Consider the following 23,575-nt stretch of genomic DNA (forward strand, 5'->3'; position numbering starts at 1 on the left):
TCCGTTTTTGTAATTGGGCGGCGTACAACACATGACGGGTTATAGTGAACGTGTAGTTTGTTCTGCACGGCTGTTGTATACTAATTCACTTCTTGCTAGAACTTAAAGAGGATCTACGGCAATCGTATCAAAATTTGGAATCTATTTCATGTTGGAGCCATAGTTCCTTCAGCTCCCAGAATCCACAATTGAAATAATATTTACTGGACCGATTCTCTCTCTTCGCCTCTTTACCCTGACAGTGGTCAGCGTCACGAGGTCCATTGTTTGGAATACTGTTACTTGACTATGCTTGCTTTCTAAGTTTGGGGACCTTCTCAAATTATTGTTGAGCTATCTGCACCCCAATCTGGGCTATCTCTGTGGCGAAGTTCTCACTGTTGATCTGTTTGAGATCTTTTTCCAGCTGGAAAGGTAGAATTATCTTGGACCAGATTCAAGTACCATTTTACCAACCTTTTTTGGTCAAGGCAAATTGTTAACTTGTGGTCCCGCCGTTAGTACCCATGACGTGTATGTCACACAGGATGACCTAAAAAAAGGTGTCCCAAGAAGGGCTACCTCTTCCCAAAGATTTTATTACCACAATCCACTTTTTCAACTTAAATTCCTTTTACTTTCCTTAAATAAGGCAAAATTACGTTTTAGTCAACCCAGTTTTACATAGAATTGCTAAATTTATTCATCATGACACACAATTTTTACTGAACTAATAATAAATTAAGTAATTAAAATTTCAGACGCCATAAATTTGAATAACAAAATTCTAGTGTATTTGATAAGAGGATTTTTTTTTTGTTTTTCCTTTAATATTGACGTTCGTGATGATAAGGATGGTTATGTTGCATATTTTTTTATCAGTTTTCTTTAATTATGTTTCTCTTTAATTAGCAAGACCCTTTTTTTTAAAAAAAAAGAATTATCATTTTTTAAATCTCTTATGCAAATGTTAGCATATGGCTGTTTAAATAAGAGCTGAAAATAATAACTTACTAGAATTTTACATAAGATTTGTTAAGGGTACTTTTCTCGATATTATTGATAAGTCGAGTAGGGTTTGTAGGGCGATAGATTCAACTAGGAAGTGTACTTTCGAATTTGATTGGGGACAAAGAAGGGATACCAACCGATACATAGATAATTAATAATTTCAATATTTATAGAAAATTGTATTGTTATGAAGATGAAATTATTATTGTGTTATTTTCATATGATGAATATCTCTTCAAATGTTTGACTTCAGTTTTGCTTCTCTTAAGAGTATTTATGTACCAATCATTCACACAGAAAGAATTTGACTAGCACACGTTCAAGATGTCTAGGCGGGTTGCTAGAGAGAGTTTCTGATGAAAGGCGTCGGACTAAAGTGTTAAAATATGAAATCAGGATTCAACTAGAATGGCTGCCGGTTGTAGTTTGTTTACTACTTTTTACATGGTTTGATTGGACACATTATAAGAAGCATATGTTGTTAAAAGCATTATGGGACTTGGTTGCGGATGAGGTTGGAACGCTTGATTGGAGCCCACAGTTCATTGCCACATGTTCAAATAGGTTTGAATACGTAATTCGTAAAGTAAACTTTTTGTATTGATAATTCTAGATCGCAAAGCCAAGAGCCAAATTTTTGTCTCCAGCGATTGTTCATTACCTAACTTTTAAGCTGTGTTAAGCAAAAGCTAGGAAATTGACCGTCGCTTGATTCACGGGGAAATACTCCAGCAATTATTATTTCATGATAGAATGCTCGCTTGTATTTTAGCCTTTTATGAAACGTAAATAACTCGTTAAAAATTTAACCAAGCCGGTGATAAAATGGAATTCATCGTGAGTCAGTTGCTATTGGTGTTTCTAAAGCTTGCTTGGGGCTGGTTAGAAAGAAAGCTGCGTCATCTATAATTATCCAATAGCTAGTAATTTTAGATGTTAATTAGAATACCTTTCTGCCAAAGGGAGAGGGGAGTTAAGCGAATAGAATACAAGTGAACAAACTTTAAATTACGTTTGTTGGCCACTTAATCACATGAGTCTCAAAAGATTAGCCGTTAATGCACCTTTAATGAATGGGCTATTATTTCTTCCTCCGTCTGTTGTTGAAGAGGAAGTTCATTTTAAAATCCGGCCAAAATCACCAAAATTCCTTTTTCTTTAGGGTTTTCCACAACTCGTGGTTCCCTTCTTCCAAGCGACACGATCCTCTGCCTGTTCCTCTGTCAGACCATATCCCGCCATCATCGCCTTCATCTGGTCCCTCCACCCACTTTTGGGTCTTCCTATCTTCCTCCGTCCATCCATCTCGCCGTCCATCACCACCATTAGGGCAATCTCTCTGGACCCATCCTCCTTGTGCATGTCCATACCAAGTGAGTGCCTTAGCCTCTCTAATATCTAGGACGTTTCTCTCCACTCCCATTCTTTCCCTGATATCAACATTCCTCACTTTGTCGTGCCTCGAACATCCTGCAGATCTCCTCCATAAATCCATTTCTACTGCTAGGAGTCTCTCGCACTGTCTTCTGTTCAACACCCACCATGTTTCTGCGACATACGATAGGATACTTTGGAGAATCGATGTAAATATCAGCCTCTTGGTTCTGGGTAGCAAATTTCCGCTCCAGAGCACTGAGTTCAATAGCCCTATTACTTTTTTCCCCTCCCTGATTCTCTTCTCTACTTCCTGCTGGGAGGAACCATCCTTCTCTACTATTGACCCAAGGTATTTAAAATGATCCACTCTTTTAATGCAACTACTTTCTATTTCTATAGGTACTTGCATTCGAAGTGGATAGGTGCTCCGTCTTATCAAAATTTATACCCAGCCCCCATTCAGCATAACTCTCCATCAACTTCCTCAGCATATAGCACTCATCATCTTCATCTTCCGCAATAATCACCTGGTCGTCTGCGAACAGAAGATTAGAAATGTACAGATTATCAGTAATCCTCATTCCCATTCTCCTACACTTCTCATTCCATCCTCTGAGAGCAACGTCAAGATATATTTTAAAAAGGGTGGGCGACATACAGCATCCCTGAATTGAGAATCACCAAAATTGAGTACAAAAAAATAACATTTATGTTCTCTTTAATTTTCAAATAATAATTATTTTCTACGTTTTTTTAATATAAAACATTTCTTGTTGGCGAAGCTAAAGTTTCTCTGCCTTAAAGTGAATCAAGTGCAACAACTTAAGTTGTTATTAAGTTTGAAGACATTAAACTATCCCTATTAGGCTTCCTTGCGGGTGCAATTTATAGTGTCGCTATTTCAGCCAGAGATTTTGATGCACTTCATGATAGAACTGTAGAACTGGAAAGGTACTAAAGAGAGGGAACTGTATTGTAAAAAAAAAGAGCAAAGATGTTGATTACACTCTAATTTATGGGCATGAGTCTGGGCAAAATTGAACAGCAAACATTTATTTGCCCCATTCAGGAGTCAGATCTTTTTTTTTGTGTGTGTGTGTGTGATGTGCAGACTGCTAGGTTCTCCTAATTTGGATTTCATTGAGTATCAACCCCCACAGTATTGTACTCAAGTTTAGGCGCAACTGAATGTCAATGGCCAAAGTATTTTAGACATAATTAATTGCTTGTAACGTATTTCACCTTAAAATGGTCAGGCTTTAAGAAATTCTTGGGAAAGCCAAGATGTACAAAATGTTTCGTTTTTATCTGTGCCTCATGGATATTGTTAGTTTCACTGGGAGTAAACTTTTATTTTAGACCAGCTGTAATTAAATATTCTGAACAGTAATATCAACTATATGCACCAAGTTATTTTTAACTTTACGTTGGCCTTAGTAAACTTAGCCTTTTGTTTTTCCTTTCTGTTTGTTATCTACCCTCATTCTTCAATTTTAGTTTGTCCGAAATACCTTTCATTTGTTGTACTTGGAGAACATGGGGAAAAAAATAATGCTCATGTTACGCTCATATCAGTTCAGTTATACAAAAGTTTTTCCAGCCCTACTCAACACAGAGGATTGTCATATGTAAAAAATGGAATAATTTTTCTGTAATCGTTAAATAAGGGGCCATTCTTGGTGAAGGCCGTAAAACTTATTGTCTCTCTCTCTCTGTTAACTGTTTTATGGAACTGCATGTTCCGTTCAGTGAATTGTAGAAGACAAATAGATGACTTACCTGTGCAGTCCACTCTTAAACTAGAGTGTAATCAACATCTTTGCTCCTTTTTTTTACAATACAGTTCCCTCTCTTTAGTACCTTTCCAGTTCTACAGTTCTATCATGAAATGCATCAAAATCTCTGGCTGAAATGGCGACACTGTAAATTGTACCCGCAAGGAAGCCTAATAGGGATAGTTTCATGTCTTCAAACTTAAAAGTTGTTGCACTTGATTTTGAATCATTCTTCTAGGAAAATAGATTTTTCTATCTTTCATTCTTTGATTCGAGAAAAAGCGGTGACCTAATTTGTTTGTTTGTGTAAGTATTTGCTTGTCTTGAAAACACATCTGCTATGCATTCATCAGTAAAAAATATGGAAAACAAAAGAAAAGAAGTAGGGCATATGTTTAAGTTGGATTAAAGAAATGTTTGCATTCAGTTTTTTACATAGAATTTTGAAATTTGTTAAATTAGTTGGATAAAAATATTTCATGAAAGAAGTCAACCTATGATAAAGCTCAGTGCTATTATCCTAGTCCTATTGCCAGATGTTCTTAGAGTTGAAATTTTTCTATACATTTTGATTAATATCGATTTTTTTTTTACAGGGTTCCAATGAATGTATGTTGTTGATATTGGTGAATTATTTGATTACACACAACATTCCATAGCGACTTGTGTGTCAGTTTGTGAAGATGTTAAGCAAAGTGTAAATAATGGAAGACCATTTAGAACTTCGTATATTGTTTACCCGTCTAAATGCTCATCACTTTTTCTTTTCTTTTTTTGAGATCTTTTCCTGAAAAATATTTCTTTTTTGGTTTCTGTTACCTTGGAATGGTTAATTTTTAGAATATAGGAAATCTGAAAGCTCGCTTTGTTGGACTGCTGTTCAATTAATGAGTAGGATAATTTAGGAAACACTTGCTACCTCCTAACTTGTGAGTATAAATCGTGGGTTACCTCAAACTGTGAACTAGTCCCCTTCTTAAGATATCTACACAATAACACTTGGTTAAAAAAAATAGTAATTTTAGAATTGTGATGATATTAGTTAGAGAAAGTCCTGTTAGTGTTCCTTATTAGATTTTTTGAAATGGTTTAAAGTAGTCTGATGTTTTTGAGACTTCATGATCGGCCGTATTATAAAATTTATTCAAATTATTATTCTTTTTTTTTCAGGCGATAGAAACATGGACGAGGCTAAGTTTTGTGGGAGAGTGATGCACAAGAGGGCTACCCTTCGTGTTCTCGCCAAATATTCGGTCTAACAAGGTGTAAGGAGAAAGTAAGAATAGAACAACTACAAACAGAAAAGAGAGAAAGCATTTCTAGAGAGAGAGGCCTCTCTCCTCTATAGATGAGATGTAGGCAAGGCGCACCCGATAACAAACTAAAGAGATAGATGGATAGATTGAGTGGTGGTGGAGGTGGTGACTGTACCAGGAGAGAAGAGCGGATCATACAATCGTTCATTGCTCGACAACTCTTTATAAACAAGTGGCTGTCCGGGGTGCTGCTGTATGAGCACCCCAAGATGGCTGCGCCTGTATTGATCCTGCACCCAACACACCCTATTTACTACTACTGCCACTCCAGTGCTGTCGCCCGATCTCTCTCTCCCACAGAGCTCGTCCATACGCCCAGCCATACACTTTCATTTCTTCTATCTATACGCTCACACTAATCTAAATATATTACATTTATTTACGACTAATGTGACTTACCACTCCGGCTGCGTTATTATTATTTTTGAAATAAAATTAAACCTTCAAAATAACTAATACAAAATAATTAAAGGAAGAAAACAATCATCAGTAAAACTAATTTGATTAGTTTTTATGGATTAAATTTGACATATGTGAAATGGATTAAGAAGATCTCCCATCAATAGATTTGGATCTTTCCAGGTGTTTTATTACTGCTTTATTAACACATCAATTATGTGACTTAATAAAAAAATCTCGTTCAGCAGCATAGTGTCGCAAAAGCCAACTCATTAATTTCATCCTAACTTTAATTTAAAGAATTACATATGTTGGACGGTCAAAAAACATGAGAAAAAAAAATGCATGTCGCACATAAAAGCGAGACAAGCGTCACCAACCGTTCATCCATAAATTCAACTCCAGCAATCCTGGTGCCGAATCAAAGCAGACAACTTAAGTCTAATCAAGAAAGCAGTGACTACAGGCAGTCACATAAATAGGAGCTAGCCAGTTTCATAAACAGGAAGATGGCGTCAGATAATCAGACAAAGAATTTCTGTTGGTTGGAATCATAATAATGATTCAAATACTTCCTTCCAAATGATTCATCGAAAGACTATGTCTAGATTAAGAGCCCGGAGTCATGAATTAATTTTTTCGCGTTGAACTCCATTATGAAATATGATTATGTTGGCCATGATTCTGTAAGAGAAAGATATGGAATATGAGTGTTACGGGGTAGTAACGAAAGACCTATTGCAGCTCGCTGATAATTGTACTCGTTGCTACATGCAAGATCGCATTACGTTTAAGTTGGTTCTGAAGGGTGGCGAGTGGTTTGACGAGGAGATGGTTATGGAGTGAATGAAGAACTTTTTTTTATCTGAAGTACATGTTGTTTCTATTACGAAAGAAATAATACATTGGGAAAAGATGTGCACAGGCAGTAGACCATTAAGCGCTGTTCTGCATTGCTAGAACTCCACCACAGGAAGAAGTAATTGTACTAAACGCAGCCCATGGCGAGCATGACTAGATAAAGCTGTATCCAGGGTCTTAGAGTTCCAGATCTTTTCCTATCCGATCTATTCTTCACATATTTTGTCTTCCCAGCTTAGTTCTCTGTCTGATGACTGAATAAGACATTACTCTCGAATTTCATTTTGCAACAAAACAATTCTGTGTAAACTTATTTTAATTGTTTTTGGTAATGTAACAGCCCTTCGAGTGGTTTTTCAATTGGCCACTATCCCTGATGAAATAGCTAACGAGTAACTTTCTCCCTTAATTTTGCTGTTTTTTTTTTTTTGTGTAAAATCCTAGACTTGACAAGAAAAAATATTTGAATGTCCTACAGGATGCTCGAAAAGCTGCATGCGACACCAGTCTGGTCCAGGCTACCAGCAACATGGAGCCAATCGGCCGAATACAGATGCGTACTAGAAGAACTTTACGTGGACATCTGGCCAAGATTTATGCCATGCATTGGGGTTCTGATTCCAGGTTGGTTATTTAATTTAATTTGCGTCGATTTCATTTTTTCAAACTTAATAATTTTTATTTTGTTTTTTGTTATAAACAAATAAATAAAAACCAAAGACAAAGGATTTATATTTTATTATTAACATTGTAATTAGTTAAATTTTATATATTTAATACCGTTTAGGTTCTTCGTAAAGGTTAACAAGTTTGTTTTTCTGTTTATATTTTTATTAGAAATATTTCATTTTTTATTTATATGCTTATAAAAAACATATTGTTTACTTGTATTGAAGGTATTTGGTACAAAATCCTTGATTTCTTTGGAAGTCTTTATTGTTATTTAATTTTATTTTTCACTTTTATTTCTTATTTTTAAAAGAAATCTTAAGTGCTTACAATTAATTCTTAATAATTTTAAAATTATCTATCAACTTTTGAATGAAAAGATAAGTATGAAGTAACGCACGCTAATCTTGAGAAAAAAGAATATTTACAAAGCTGTAGTTCACTTTTTTGGGCTTTCTTCTGAAGAAAAAAGAAAATCGGTGTCAGTCTTATTCAATTTTTTTGATACTACTGGTTTCGCGGAAGAAAATCACTGATAGAAAAACTGTGTGATCTACCTTACTATCAGGTATCTGTGCGAACCAGGGAAAATCGTCAAAAGCAATTAAAATTAGAGAATAAATGAATTAAGGATACGAGTACACTATTAGAGTAAAAAGCCTCTGGAGTAAAAATGTTTGAAACATAATCGAACAGCTGAGAATTACACTTAGGATGGTGTAATTAAGATTGTCCAAATGTCAGTTGATTGGACACCGCATGAAGGCCAGTCATTAGAATGGGGTAGAAAAGATTTGACGCTCCGGAATGATAGTGAAGTTGCTCGGTGAGTCAGGAAGATCCTTAGCAGTTCCCCCCTCCCCCCGGGGGATTGGGATTGGAGAAATAAGAGGTTCATTAGGCTGGAAACATAGTGGCGCGGCGAGCAAAGCGGCGATGATAGCTACTTCAAATCAAAGAGAGCGACGAGCAGCGAGCAAAGATTCGCATGCACATAGTGACGAGTTTAGACGCGTTTCTCCTTTAGACGAATCAAGATGGAGGAACTATTTTTATATGAAAATTCTTCGTTGAAACTTTGGTATTTGCAACAGCTTAGTAGTAGGAGCTGCAGTGTACATGACATAAATAAGTCTAGAAATGAACTTGGTGAATTTCATCACTTGTACCAACAACTTCGGGAGCATCCTGGCAAGTTTCATGCGTATTTTCGAATGTCTATATCAACATTTGATTACATACTAGCCCAGTGTAACCCCAATAATCAAAATCAAATTTTATTGTTTTTGAGTAATACAGCTCATAACATGAGTTAGGCACAATATAGAAAAATTAACTATTTAGGTTATTTACTAAATACAAATCTGTGTAACCCCACTAATCCTAGCAGTTACTTTAAGATAAGAAAATCAAAATAAATAAAAATAAAATAGAAATGAATGCAGATAAAAAGAAATTAGTCAATTAAAAAAACACAATAATTTTATTAAATCACTACACCATGATTTGTCGTAAATTAATGTTGTTCATCTGAAAAACTGGAGTAGTACGACGCTACAGAAGAAGGATTGGAGAATTCGTCCTAATCAGAATAGTAGGACGTGAAAATGTAATTTAATTTTGCCTAGTATTTAGATGAAAGTTAGCATTAAGGGATTGAGAACCAAATTAAATGTAGCAAAAATTACCTGAATTCTCCATTAACTACTAATTGTTAATTAATTTAAACTATTAATTATTAAAAACTATTGTAGCTTCACAAATACTATGGCACCACAGAGGTTTCTTTAAACAAACTAAACCAATAAATGTATCAATATCCATAACCTTTGAAAAATAACCTTTACAAATTGAGCGCGATGAGAGCGAAGAAATCAAACATGTCATAACGCTTCGCTCTACTTTCTAGAGATAGCGTTGCTCTATCTTCGCTTTGCTCGCCACTATGCGCGGTCCCATATGTTAACTTGTGTTTGATTTCGCCGCTTTGCTCTTCGCTATCATCGCCGCTTTGCCCGCCGCTCCACTATGTTTCCAGCCTTACGGGCTCATTCAGCATCCTTTTTTTTATTCTTCCTTTAAATAATATCATCTTTTTAAAATTTAATTAAATTTTCTTAAATAAAGACATAATAATTCCTACTTCCATGAACTATTTGCTAACTAATCCCTATTTTACTATTAAAAATCGAACGAGAACCTTGGTCTGTAAATAAAATATAGAAATAATAAAATCAAACTTTACTCATTGCAAATAATTATCGAGTCTCTCTCTCGCAAATAATTATTTTCAAACGTTCAGAGGAATGAGTATCTCTCACAACTATGACGTCAAATAAAATGCCAAGCTTCTACTGCTCCTCTCTAAATTTAGTTTTCATTAATCAATATTCAGTTAATGTATTTTTGATATTTATATGCATATTAATATTATAATTTTTATTTTTTGAATACAGCTTTATTAGCATAATATTCTAAAAGCAAGAGCATTATATATTAATTCACTATAACTATAATAACTTCACATAATCATAAAAACGCCTACTTTTATTTAATACTTTTTAAACTTTAGGTTTCATAAAAGTTAGTAGTTTAAATAAATATAAAAAGAAAGCAATAAAAAAAAACATCATTCCAATGAAATAAACTTAAAAATAAAAACCACTTTTTTAGTTTTTATTCTATTTTTGGTTTTTGTACTTTGATATAAAATTAATTCCTTTATTTGCTACCCTGGCGTTATCTAGTGGGTAAGTAAGAAAATAATATTAATATAAAATGACTTAAGTATTAGTATTAAGGAATATTTTACAAAAATAACAACAGTTTGTGTAGTGTGGAATTGTTGCTCGGTTCTTTTTTTTTATTTCATTTTCATTTTTTAGTAAGATTTTTATTTTATATTTTTCCGTGTTTTTCACATTAGAATAGATTATTTTTTTCTCTAAATATTTTTATTTATTTTTTCTGTTTTCGGTTTATTAATGCACTATTTGTATATCGAACTCTCCTATCGGTCTATTTATTTACTTTTATCATTATATTTTGGTTGTTTATTTTATTTATTTAAGTTGTTTTCTTAAAATTTTGCTTTTTATTATTTTTAAACACAGTAGAATTGCACTTTAAAGAAAAATGAATTGGATAAAGCAAGTATTTTTATGTATAAATTCTTAGGGGAAGGCTTTACTTATTTAAAAAAAAAACTTGGCTCTCATAAATGTGAAAATTTGTTTTCAGAGATTTCATGAACTCTCAGTTTATTTTATTTAAATACTGTACGTGATTGGGAATAATGAGGCGGCAGGCTGCTAGCCTCCTTTCCTTGCAACGCGAAATGCCTCACGAGACATTCAACATAGATACAGAAGAAGGCCGCAAGATTGGTGGATGGAAAACCAAATCAAAAGTTACTACTTCTGGAATTACTCTACAAGGCCCGAGTGACTGAGAGGGTTTTGGATATTTCTGGATTAGACTTTGCATCCGGGTGTATTCAAGTAAAAACATTTTCCATTCCCTCATGGCAAATGCTTTATATTCAACCAAAACATTCAACTTGTCTCCACAAAGTGACAAGCTTATCGCCCCACTAATTAGTCGCAACTAAACAAAATAACCGATCGACAGGGAAGAGGAAATCTAGAAGTAGGTTAGATGCAACAACCTTAAGGAAGTCAGGTGGGGATAGATCTTGACTTCAATTAGAAAAGTACCATAGAAAATTGTGGAAAACCATAAAGTTGAAGGGCAAATTTTTGTAGGGGAAAATATTTTTTTACTAAATATTGAAGACGAATTTTTTCCAACTTTTTTAAAATATTTATTTTCCTTAGGATCACTTTAATCACACATTTCACTTCAATGATTTTTTTTTTATTCTTTGAAGCTAAAAAGGAAAAACGTTCTTTGAAGTTACTAAGAAGAATTCCAGTTTTATTCATCATACTATACTATATAGTTATATACTTCTAAAATTTAAACATTCCCAAGTTTCAACTAAACATTTATACAAACTAATTAAACCTTCTTTTGTCATGCTGTATATACTGTTAATGGTGTTTAAATATGATCGAAGGAGGTTATTAGAAATTAAGAACGCATGTATAGCTAAGGAAACATTTGCTTTGCAGCTCATTCTAATAAGATAGGCCTTATTGTCTCTTCGATTACAAAGAGACGTTAGGGTTCCGTGTCATTATTAAAAAATATCATCATCACTACATTCTATAAGTACAAAACAACTTCAACATTCTAAAATCGCAAGATTTATTCTTTCAAAAGAATAATTTAACGGAAGTAAAGTTAGGAAAGTTTTCCAGTTTGAGAAATAGTTTTTTAAAATAATAATAACAAGTAAAGCCTACCCAAAATATAATATATTAAAACATTTTAGTTGCATTTCTGGTTCTTGTGACACTGTTGTGAATATTAAAGTTTATTTATTTGTTTTGAAAGTTTGTTGCAAGTTAAAAAATAGTTTAGTGTAATTATTAAAAAAAAATAATAGAAAATATCTTCTTCCTTATAGAAGTAGGAACAAATAAAATATAAGAATGTTTTTTTTTAATAGTTTTTAGTTCACAAAGTTTTTATCTAATGAGGAACTATAAAGTAAGATGCTTTGAAGTAATTGACTCTCTTGAAAGAAAATATGGAGTATTTTATTTTACTTTTCCTTAAAAATAGATCAAAACTTTATACTTAATAGATTTAGGGTAGTTTTAGATATTAGATTTTTTTTTAATTTTAAAAACATAGAAAAAGGTTACGTTCTGTTTTTTATATACTATATTTTCATTGAGAAAGAAAAAATTAACTTATTCACAATATCCTGGCGTGACGAAATCTGTACTTTTCATCTAAAAAAAAATCTTGTTCGTTCTTGTTTATAATCGGAATTGTAGCAAAGATTTCTTGCATTAATATAGCTGGACATTAATCCCGCCTTAAGAAATAGTCAATTCTGTAGTGGCGAAACAAAATTCAAATACGATGGAGCACTTAGGGAAGCCTTGAGATTTCCCAGTTTTAGGCAGAAAATGTTTCAAATTGAGCTGATCTTAATATGTGCTATTAATGGACAATGTTTAAAGTTAATAACCCAAAAATACTGAAATATCTAGATGTTTACGTCCCGAAACAAAAACACGTGTCTAGACCATACTCTAAAAACCTTCTTTTTTTCCGCATTCAGGGGACAGAGATAAGTTTTTTCTGGCGAAAACTCAGATTAATCCACAAAAACCGTGATTTCAAATCTTTAATTACTCAAGGAAAAATTCTTCTTTCGAAACCCAGCAGAATATTGTGTTAGTTTCTAATATTAGACATTTCTTTTATTAATAATAATCAAATAATATTAATTTATTCTTTCTTTTAGTGTTGTTTTTTAATTAACGTGTCTCATTTAATTCCAGAAAACTGTTTAAAAGGATTATTACAATCCTTGGGTTTAAAGAGAGATTATTGTACGAAATATTGATTTTTTTCAGATTAAATTTATCTGTGAGCAGTCGATCAATTCATTGCTCTCAATTAACTTACTATGTTACGAAATTAATTGAATAATTATTTGTAATTGCTAAAAGTATTAATATTTCAAGTTTCTCTGGCTTGTTATTATTATTAAAATGATTTTTTCCTTTCTGCTTATAGGAACCTAGTGTCAGCCTCACAGGATGGCAAACTGATCGTCTGGGATTCATATACGACGAACAAGGTACATGCTATCCCACTGCGTAGCTCCTGGGTAATGACTTGTGCATACGCCCCATCTGGCTCATACGTTGCCTGTGGTGGTCTAGACAACATATGTTCCATCTACAGCCTGAAGACGAGAGAGGGAAACGTCAGGGTGTCCAGAGAGCTTCCAGGCCATACTGGTTATTTATCTTGCTGTCGTTTCTTAGATGACAACCAGATAGTGACTAGCTCTGGTGATATGTCTTGGTAAGTTGTATATCAACGCTTTTATATATATATATATATAAATCAACCCTGCTTCAAGGAAACTGCCGTTCTCAGAACATAGTTCTCACGTTACAGACAACATTGTCCATCACCGGACAGTGAGTTGTAAGAAGCTGGTTGGTTGGGAGAGGAAATATAAGGACCAAAACTGGGTTTGAATCCGTATCTCCGCGTTGGAATCCAGAATACCCTAACTATTGAGCTAATACCTTTCCTCGCTATATAAATTTAAGACGAGTCAATGGCCTCAGTAGAGGTCATTGAGCCCGAAGCTTATTATTGAAACTTAAGTAGTATGCAAAGAACAAATGCGTTCGTATTATATTATTATATTCCTATTATATTATATTATATTATTATTATTATTATTATTAATTTAACTATAGTAATGTGTTGCAGAATAGTTTTCTCCTAGATTCTTTCAAGCTGATTATGAACTTAGTCATTTATTTGAAAAAATAGTAATTATACTTTTTTGATTTTTGCTTCAGTGCGCTATGGGACATTGAGACTGGCCAACAGTGCACTTCGTTTATAGGACACACTGGCGATGTGATGTCCCTTTCACTTTCCCCAGATATGCGCACCTTCGTTTCCGGTGCTTGTGATGCTTCGGCAAAGGTAATGGAAGTTTATTCGTTTCTTTATTTTATTTTACTTTATTTTTCTTCTTGTTTTTTTTTTTTTTTTTTTTAAGGAAGTAGTGTCAAGTTTAATTAAGTTTAAAAAAAGGAACGTAGTGACTTAAAATTTCATTTACCTTATTTTTTGCGAGCCTCATGCTTGCAATGCTCCTTAGAGAGAGAGGAGAGAGGCATGCGACTAGTGCGCTAATGGATTGCACATTTTCTATATATTTGATTCATTTTTGTCTGAAAATAATTTAAAATGTTTGCGGCCTTATCATTTGGCATTTTCCCTTCATTTTGTCTAAAAAGTTGAAAATTAAACCTTTCACAATATTGGCTACCAATTGTTAAAATTACCCCAATATTTCAAAATCTAGTACAAGAAGCATCGTTATTCTTAAATATCTGAAGATTATTTTACATAAAGTTTATTTATGTATTTTGTTTTATATGACCGCCACTCAGTCTGTAAACAATAATACATAAAATATAAATTTTCTAGGTTTACTAAATTTATCTTAAAATATTTTCAGCTGTGGGACATAAGGGAAGGATCGTGCAAACAAACGTTCCCAGGTCATGAGTCTGATATTAATGCAGTTACAGTAAGTATTGTTACAAGTTTTTTTTTTTTAATACTTTAAATTTTCCCTAAAAATTGATGTTTAATTTAAGCATTCGTTGGACAGCTTTAACTTACTCAATTGCTTAATTATTGATAAGATGGGATATTTGAACTAGGTTTTTTATTCCCTATTTAAATTAACTTGAGTTAATATTTAAACAGAAACAGAGTTTGATGTACTGATTTTCCGATAAGCCTGTTTTCGCGTATTATCACCTGATATTTCTAATTTGTAACCGAAAAAAGGAGTCAGTTGGGCTAAGATATTTTACAGATTTAAAGCCGATCAGCGGGCAATGTAAGCTGTTACGATAAGTTTGTAAATATTTTCCTTTCTGACTACTTTTTTCAAGTTTCTAGTTTTTGCATAGTATTTTAACTAAAAGCGAATAAATAGTGGGAAAAATTACTACAAATAATAATAATAATAATAAAAACAGTTGTTTAATTACAGCAATAAAATGACAAATAATGGAGTTGGTGTACTAATTTAAGAATTAACATTCAAAGTTTTTAATACTAATGAGAAATGGAAGTTTTGTTATTTCTTATAAACTTAGCTTTTTTTATTATTATTTTTACAACTTGTAAAGTTATACATTCAACTACTTTTTCCATAGATTTCAAATAAAAATTTAATTTGCGGTTATCAGTCGCCAAAATCATTGCGAAGTCTGGTTCCTTAGGGATGGTAATGTTCTATGCTAAGTGTGTTCTATGTCTAATAAAAATGTGATACAGAAAATAGTATCAAAGCATTAAGGTGAAGTACCATAGTGTATGCCTTATAGAAAGGTCATCTACTTCATCATTTTGATCATTTAAAAGCAACTGCAAAATAAAATAATAAAACAAAAAATTAATTAATTAATTTTATATTCACAAAAACTTTTCTCTTTTTTTTTTTTTACGTTTAGTTCTTTCCTAATGGGTTTGCATTTGCAACTGGTTCGGATGATGCGACGTGTAGGCTGTTTGACATCCGATCTGATCAAGAACTAGCAATGTATTCGCACGACAACATTATCTGCGGCATTACAAGTGTTGCATTTAGCAAATCTGGCAGGCTATTGTTAGCTGGTTATGATGATTTCAATTGCAATGTGTGGGACTCCATGAAAACAGAACGTGCTGGTATGTTTTAAATTATTATTATTATTATTATTATTATTTTTACTTTTGGTAAATTGGTATATTCATCATTGTCATTATTAAAAATTAATGAAGATGTGTTCAGCAAATCTTTTTTTGTCTTTAGTTAGAACACAATATTATTCCATTCATCTTTACGTACCAAAACATAATTTCAACATCAGCTTTGCTTCTGAGCTTCTGAACCCATTCTAAAAACCAATTCTACATTTTCAGAACAAATCAGATGTCGACAATCTTTTCTTGGTTTTAAAGACTTTTGAGTTCTCCAGGAAATTCCAGGATCTTCCATTTTAATCTTTAGAAGTAATGTTTGGTCTTTATTTCGTTCCATGTACTCCTTCTGTAGTGTGCAGTAATGGTGTCCGCGGCACCAATTTGGTAATTGAACGATAAACTTCGTATAAAAAAAATAAATATTATTTTCTGATACTTTATTCCATTTGAGAAACCACCAATTCGCTCCTTTGCCATTTCCTAGAGCTATCTAGCTTTGGATACGTAATCTTCTAAACCTCCGGTTTCTATCACCTCTGTATTGCTAAATTTAGTTTCCACTAAAGCATGATTCAGGGAACGAAATATGGGATTATGAGATTTTAACAGTTTGGGGTTATTATTAGCAAGGTCAGTGAGAAGCTCAACATTCTAATCTACATGATGGTGATATTTGATGTGGTACGTTCTTGCTTTATTGTTTGACTATGAAGGAGTAATCCGTTTCAGTTATTTAAGTGGTATGGGGATATATTTCTGTAAAAATGGAGTATGTTCTATACAGACTGATTAGATTACAGTTCTGATGTAATCGTACCATCACTAAATGAAGCCACCTTGTTTGGCCATTTCGCACCAAACATCATTCAAGCTCACAGAACCTAGATTTATTACTTTACTACGTTTTTTTTTCTAATCGATTTGTTTATATTTTCAGGTATATTGGCTGGCCATGATAACCGAGTGTCGTGCCTCGGCGTGACAGAGGACGGCATGGCGGTTGCGACGGGTTCCTGGGACAGCTTCCTCCGCATCTGGAACTAGGTCACCACATCTCCCACACCTAAAAAAAAAAACCCCTCCATCTCACACGTATACACAAAAATACTACATCATTCTCAGTCACTATTTTTATATACATATATATAAAGTACGTATATGTATGTATAAAAAAAAACTAGCCACTTCACCCCACCCACCCCAACTTTCCTCCAATCTCGTTTCTATTTATATTATTTTTTTTATATATATATACATAATATACTAAAAATATATACAAATTTTTAGAGGTATATATAAAAATCTAAAAAAAAAAAAAATACTCCTACAGAAAAAGGTAGGAGATGAAGTGTGAGAGCTTCAAGTCGCGTTAAGCGACGATGAGAACAAAAAATCAACGATTTAACAAAAAAAAAAGTAAAAATAAAAGTGAGGTATGGCTATCGGGTACTGAGGCACTAGCTAGAGTAAGGAGCGGCACGATTTTTTTTTGTTGGGCGAGTTTGTTTACAAAAGTAATGAAAAAAGAAATCAACGAGGTAAATGAAAATGGTAGTTGATGATCAAAGAATCAATCATTGAAATATTCATCCCCTTCCAAAAAGTGGTGCCGCTTCAAAACAAAAATGACCAAAAACAATATTAATAATAGAGAAAAAAAAACAAAAAAAAAACGCGCTGGCCCCCGTAGCCACACAGGCACAAATTAAAATGTTAAAAGTACCACAAAAAAAAACTATTAATTATCTTTAAAACTATTGCTTCCCTCCCCATTTTGTCCTCTTTTAATCCATTTTAAGCATCTTTGCTTCCAGCCTCGCTCTATTTGAAATTAAATAAGTAACAATTTCAATATTTATTTTTGGGTTCTCTTATTAATATAATTACTTCTTAAAGAAAAAAAGAAAATATTAAAAAACTTATTTAATTAATTTTTCCCAATCTAATTAAACGAGAGAAAAGAAAATAAATAATTATAAATTATTGTACACTATCGGGTAAAAAAATTAAAATAAATACCGATCGTAAGAATAGTTTTTATTCTTCATCTTAATATTATTAAACAAATTCATGATATATAATTACTTTTTTTTGGTATGATTTTTTAGTTAATAATATATAAAAGAAAAAAAAAATTATCCGTTGAATTAATTTTTAAAAAAATTCAAATTGTGGGCCAAGATGGTTTAATTAATTGTGTATAGTAATCTAGAGTCAGTCTCTCATGTGATGCCATAATTAACGTATATAATTAAAGAATAAAATAAAATTTTAAAAAAATGAAAAACTGCCAAGGAATATATATATATATATATATAAATTTAAAAAACACACAAGTAATATATATAAATATAACATATATGTATTTAAAAAAAAAAAAATTAATCCATGGCGGTCATTCGCAGGTTATAATGTAGGTTATACAAGAAGAAACAAAAACAAAAAAGTACTAATTGTGTATTAACTGTGTATCTCTCATTGTAATGAATGACTTTTTAAAAAAAAATAAATAAATAATTTAGGATTAGTGGTTTAAATGTGTATATCGTAACTTATTTGTCAAAACAAAAAAACAAAATAAAAACAAAACAAAAAAGGCGAGTATGAATGATTCATCAAATTTATAACATTAAGTAACAAATAAAACTTTAAAAAGAAAAACATAGATTTAATAAGTTTTCAAATGGAAAAAAAAAACTACAGCAAAATTATTAATATTTATTACAAATTATTGATTAATTTTTAAGCATTTAGTAGAAAGTTATTACAAAGAAAAAGATTGGTTTAAAACTATTAAAAAAAAAACAAATTATATTATTAAAAGAAAATAATAATACAAACATTGCATTTCTTAATTTTTTTAAAAATTTAATTATTATTTGTTTGTGCATTCAAGTAAACTGCAAGCGAACAAATCTTTTGGTGTGTGCTTGAGCAGGTGTGGTTATGTTGTGTGCTGAGAGCAATTTTTTATATATATATATTTGGATGCTTGATTTTTTATTATTATTTTTTTTATTATGTGTGATTGAAACGGTTGTTAAGGGCCACAATGATTTGCAAAAAGTAATTAATTATTATAATTAATAAAACAGATCTGAAACACTTATGGGAGGGACCTTCGAAGCATTTTTGATTCTTGAATGTGAAAGCATGAAGTAGGAAGATATAGAAAATATTGTAATTGATGTTACTTTTCAAATTCCTTGTACATTTCCTTTTTTTGGTTTTTGTTTTAAATAAATGTTGATTACCACAAAGAACGTGTGTTACCTCTATTCTAAAAAAAAGTAAATAAAATGTAATGTTTAATTTATTTATCAAAAGAAGTAGAAATTTGGAAAATTATGCAAATAATGGGAACGGAGTCATTAGAAAAATAACCCCACCATGCATGCGTTGACGATCGTATTTAACGTGATTGTCAGGGGAGAGGAAACGTGTATTTTACTATTTGTAACTCGACAGGAAGCCATTTACTCTTCTGTCACTTAAATCTAAACACAATTTAAACAAGAAAAATTTGTGCAAAATTAATTGCTATATATGAACTTATCATTGAACAGCGTTATGTTAAAAGCAGATCCACAATCTTACGCTGGTTAATAGTATTGAAACCTGCAAATGATGAAACATAACCTCCCACAATCATTCTTTGACTAAGGTAACAGCAGGGTTGTTACAAAGAAATTTTCTGTCACTTTTAACCCGTATTTGGGGATTTAAATGCCGTTTGAAAAGACACATTATCTCTTTAGATATTATGACTTTAGTCAAAGGAAAAGTGGTGCAAGAAACAATTGTTACTGTTTGTTTTTTTTTTAAAAAAAAAAACCTCTGATTGGGGTAAAGCCTCAAATGTGAGATTGCTGGTAAGGTATCATGGATCGAGAATATCTAAAGATAGATCTAATTGCGATAAACTTCCTATACATTGAGGGTAGCACCGAGGCAACCAAAATAGAAAATTGGAGGATCGATTGGTCTATTTCGTTCTTATAAGAAACTGTAAGCATGTGGCGCTTTGCTCTGCTAAGAAGGTCAAGTAAATAGATCCAAAGAATTCTAATTTCTTCATTGTTGATAACAAAAAATAATGATTAATTGGAATGTATATTTATATAAATGTTCGCTGTATATACAGTAATCTGAACTTTTCTATTATTAATTTTTTTTTTTAAGAAGTTTGCGCTTAACTGTATTAACAATAAATAATTTAGCTTGCATTGCTGTTAAAAATGATGGAGTTAAATTGTTTAACTTGAAGAAAAGAATATAAAATATTTATTTCACAAAGTATTTTCAAGTAAAAATATTTTTTTCAAAAAGGTGAATAAGCTTATTTAAAAAAAAGTTAATTTATTTTTTAGTGATTTAAGCGTTTATCAGTTCTTATTTTAATAGTAGACTGATGTTAAACTTTCTGTATCATAAAATCGTTCAGAATGTTGCACTCACTACAAGAGTTGAACTTTAAAAATAATTAAATGTAATTTTAAAAATTAAAAAAAAAGAAAGCTTTTTTCGCGAGCGTATATTATTCAAATAAAAAAAAAAAAACAGAAAAATAAGTATTTCTTTGCAACTTGTTGGAACTTATCATTAATTCATTTTTTGATATAAGTTGCAAAAATAAATATTTTTTCAAGAATGTATTAATCCATTCAAGATACAAGAATTTTAGGTCCCTCTTTTGCAGAAGTTATAAGCTAATGACGCTATAGTATTATCCCAAATTAAAAAGTAACAAGGTGAGAGAAGTAAAGGTATGGTCAAAAATATATAATAAGTTGGGTTGCTAAGAACAATCATCATAAAACTCGACTTTACTATCTTTCTGTTGATATTTTTGGGCTCAGGGCTAACCTTTATTTACCTCTCATTTATTTAATTTATTTTTTTTTTTTCTAATAATTTATAATATTAATAGTTATAATTCCCTTCACAATCTAGGATGGCCAGTGGTTACTTCATTTCTCTACTGTACATTGTATTCTAATTATTACAAATATATATAATAAAATTAAAAAAAAAATTAAAAAAATTGATAAACTTAAAAAAAAAGAAGAAAGAATTCATCCCAAATATATATATTAGCATCCTCCCGGGACACTTGCTTTACGATTTGCGCTATTTGTACGTTTTTAATTTATACAATATAAAAGAAATGAAAAAGAATTATAAATAATATAAATATATGTATAGGGAATGTGTATGAATGTTATTTTGGGTATAAAAGTGTAAATGTTTTACGTGAGAGTGTGCATATTTAAATAAATTAAAAAAAAAAAAAATTACAAAAGAAACAACAAAAAAAGTTTAAATTGTGAGATATATATATATAATTATAATGAAAAAAAAACAGTGGTGCGGTTTTTTTTCATTTAATTTTTATTTTTTGTTTTTTGCGCTGCCTTCAAGATTGTGTGGTCTGAAGGCTTTACAACTTTTTAATTTTTTTACACGTGTTTTTTTTATTAAATTTTTCTCTTTTTGTTGTCTTTTAAAATAAAAAATAATTATAAAACAAATTTAATAATTTCGCTTATTATTTAAATTATTTGAAGAAAAATGCTAAATTCTCTCTCTCTCTCTCTCTCTCTCTCTTTCTATCTCTCTCTTTAAGCACACACAAAACAAAACACCGAAAATACGCTTTTGTCATAAAAAGAAAAAGTACGACCATTTTTTCTTAAATAAAGAATATCCTTTATTAAATTTTACAGCTAGTGTATAATTGGTTACAATGTATATAATAAAAGTAAAGAAAAATAATTCTTCAAGATAATTTCATTGGTATGTCTTATCTGTATAAGGTGGTCACCAATTAATGCCATTGCTAAACCACTTTCTTTATTTCTTTTATTCCATCATTGGCTGTGATTTTCACTAAGGTTTAAAAAAAAACAAAAACAAAAGATTTTAGTTTTTGTTCATAATAAAACTTAAGTTTTACCGATCATTTAATTCTTGTAAGTTCTTTCAAATCACTTCTTTTTTTTTTTTTAATGGGGAAAGATCGCGTAATTCAGTGATTACTTATTTACTGTTCAGTCACATTAATGAATTGTAACTTATTAGGATATATAAAGTGAATCTCCTCGTGCTAAAAAACTTGAAATCCACGAGACATTCTAATCATAGTTGAAGCTTTTAGGAATTTCCCAATTTGGGATTGTTAATTAAAATGCACTAAATTTTGCTGGTACTGCATTCCCTAGTACTGCAACTGGGCCAGTTTATTAATTTTTTGGTAAAGTTCAGAATCTGGTAGGTAAATAAAACGTATTTGGGATGGACTGAAAATTTAGGTGAGTGTGTGTCTAAAAGTCGTCATTTCAGGACATCATCGCGTTTTTTTTTTTTTTTTCTAGACAATTACTGAAACCATTGGTTTATTAACTGTGCGTAGATTTTGTCACAAGATAAAACCCATAGAAATGTTGTCACAATGCAACTAGTCTTTGAATAAATCAAAGAAGTTATATTTAGTCGTCCATGGTTCCTGAAATGGCTACTAAGTAACATGTACTCCTTATCAATTGTACATCCTCTATTCTCAAATACATCACTATTCCACACAGCAGTTCCTTTAACCAAAATTCCTAAACATAAGGATTCTATTAAGTGCACCCTAAAATCCAAGATCTACGCTGATTTATGCAATTTAAAGTATTAAAATATTCATGAAAACTCCAGTTTTAAATTACCTATATATCGAACGCTAATATTCTAAATAGAAAGTTACTAAATATTCGTTTACATTCTTTTGATCCCTTAGCGATTTCTGTTGGCCAAAATTATGTTGGTGTCACCTTGTACGTTACATACTAATAAATATAAGAGTATTATAAAGTAAACGTGTGTTAACATATAAAATTCAACAATTTTCTTTATTCTTTTGATTACAAACCAATGTGTGCTAAAAAAAAAAAAAAAAAAAAAGGTTTAAAGCAAATTAAAATTAAACGAAAATGTAATCAAAGTGTAACTTACAAGTATGGTATTATTTTTCTTTTAAATCAGATGTTGTATATAAAATATAAACGTATAAAAGATTCTCTTCTATATTTCACAAAAATAAGTTAAAAAATAGTTAAAAAATAACGGAACAATTGTAGTTTGTGTTCTCTTTTTGTATTGTGAGATTATACTATTAAAGAAAAATAATTCGCAAAAAAAAAAAAAAAAATACTACTGTTTAGCTTATGAATGACTGTGTTTCAACGTGATTTGTCTTGTAAATTATACCAATCTCACTTGTCCAAAAAAAATAATAAAGCTACTGTCTTTAAAAAATAAAAATTCAAAAAAAAAAGTTTCTATTATAATTACATCATTTACCTCTTTTTCCTTTTTTTTTAAAAAATAAATATATTTCTTTCTTTTTTTTCATTATTTCTCATTAATACAAAATTATTCTGGCAGAATGTTGAATGTCTTTTAAAAAAAAAAAAATTAAGCTTATTTGTAAACGCTTCCAAATTTGAATATAAATTTAAAAAAACGAAATGTGCACATTTTTGTAATTTGAAGAACTCTTTTTTTTTTTACTTTTTTTTTATTTTATTAGGAAATAATTTTATTGTAAATTTTCTCAAGGTATCTTTACACCTAAAGAAGAAAAAGTAAACTAAAACAATTGAAAATATGGATTTGAAAAAATGAAATAAATTTTTTCGCTTTTAATTTTAATCCATTAGATGAATCTAGTTATTAATCGTATTTATTTTTGAAGCTGAAATGTATGTTTTTTGTTTACTCAAAGTAAGAAAAATAAAAAAATTATTTTGTACCATAAACTTTGACCTT

The 23,575-nt window shown here is 31.0% G+C and overlaps 1 protein-coding gene across 20 annotated transcripts in view; it reads left to right on the plus strand.

The window, feature by feature from the left end:
- The window catches only part of Gbeta13F (guanine nucleotide-binding protein subunit beta-1), a 49,768-nt gene extending 28,909 nt beyond the window's left edge, over positions 1-20,859 (plus strand). For all 20 annotated transcript variants that reach the window (XM_074136144.1, XM_074136146.1, XM_074136130.1 and 17 more), the window contains 6 exons: positions 7,197-7,342; positions 13,046-13,339; positions 13,852-13,981; positions 14,523-14,594; positions 15,532-15,748; positions 16,701-20,859. In XM_074136144.1, the coding sequence (XP_073992245.1) occupies positions 7,197-7,342; positions 13,046-13,339; positions 13,852-13,981; positions 14,523-14,594; positions 15,532-15,748; positions 16,701-16,807 (966 nt within the window). In that variant the 3' untranslated portion in view covers positions 16,808-20,859. The remainder of the gene's footprint in view (positions 1-7,196; positions 7,343-13,045; positions 13,340-13,851; positions 13,982-14,522; positions 14,595-15,531; positions 15,749-16,700) is intronic.
- Positions 20,860-23,575: the final 2,716 nt, after the last annotated feature.

Source organism: Rhodnius prolixus, unplaced genomic scaffold (genome assembly GCF_049639745.1).
Source record: "Rhodnius prolixus isolate KJV_2025 unplaced genomic scaffold, Rpr scaffold_5, whole genome shotgun sequence".
Lineage (NCBI taxonomy): Eukaryota > Metazoa > Arthropoda > Insecta > Hemiptera > Reduviidae > Rhodnius > Rhodnius prolixus.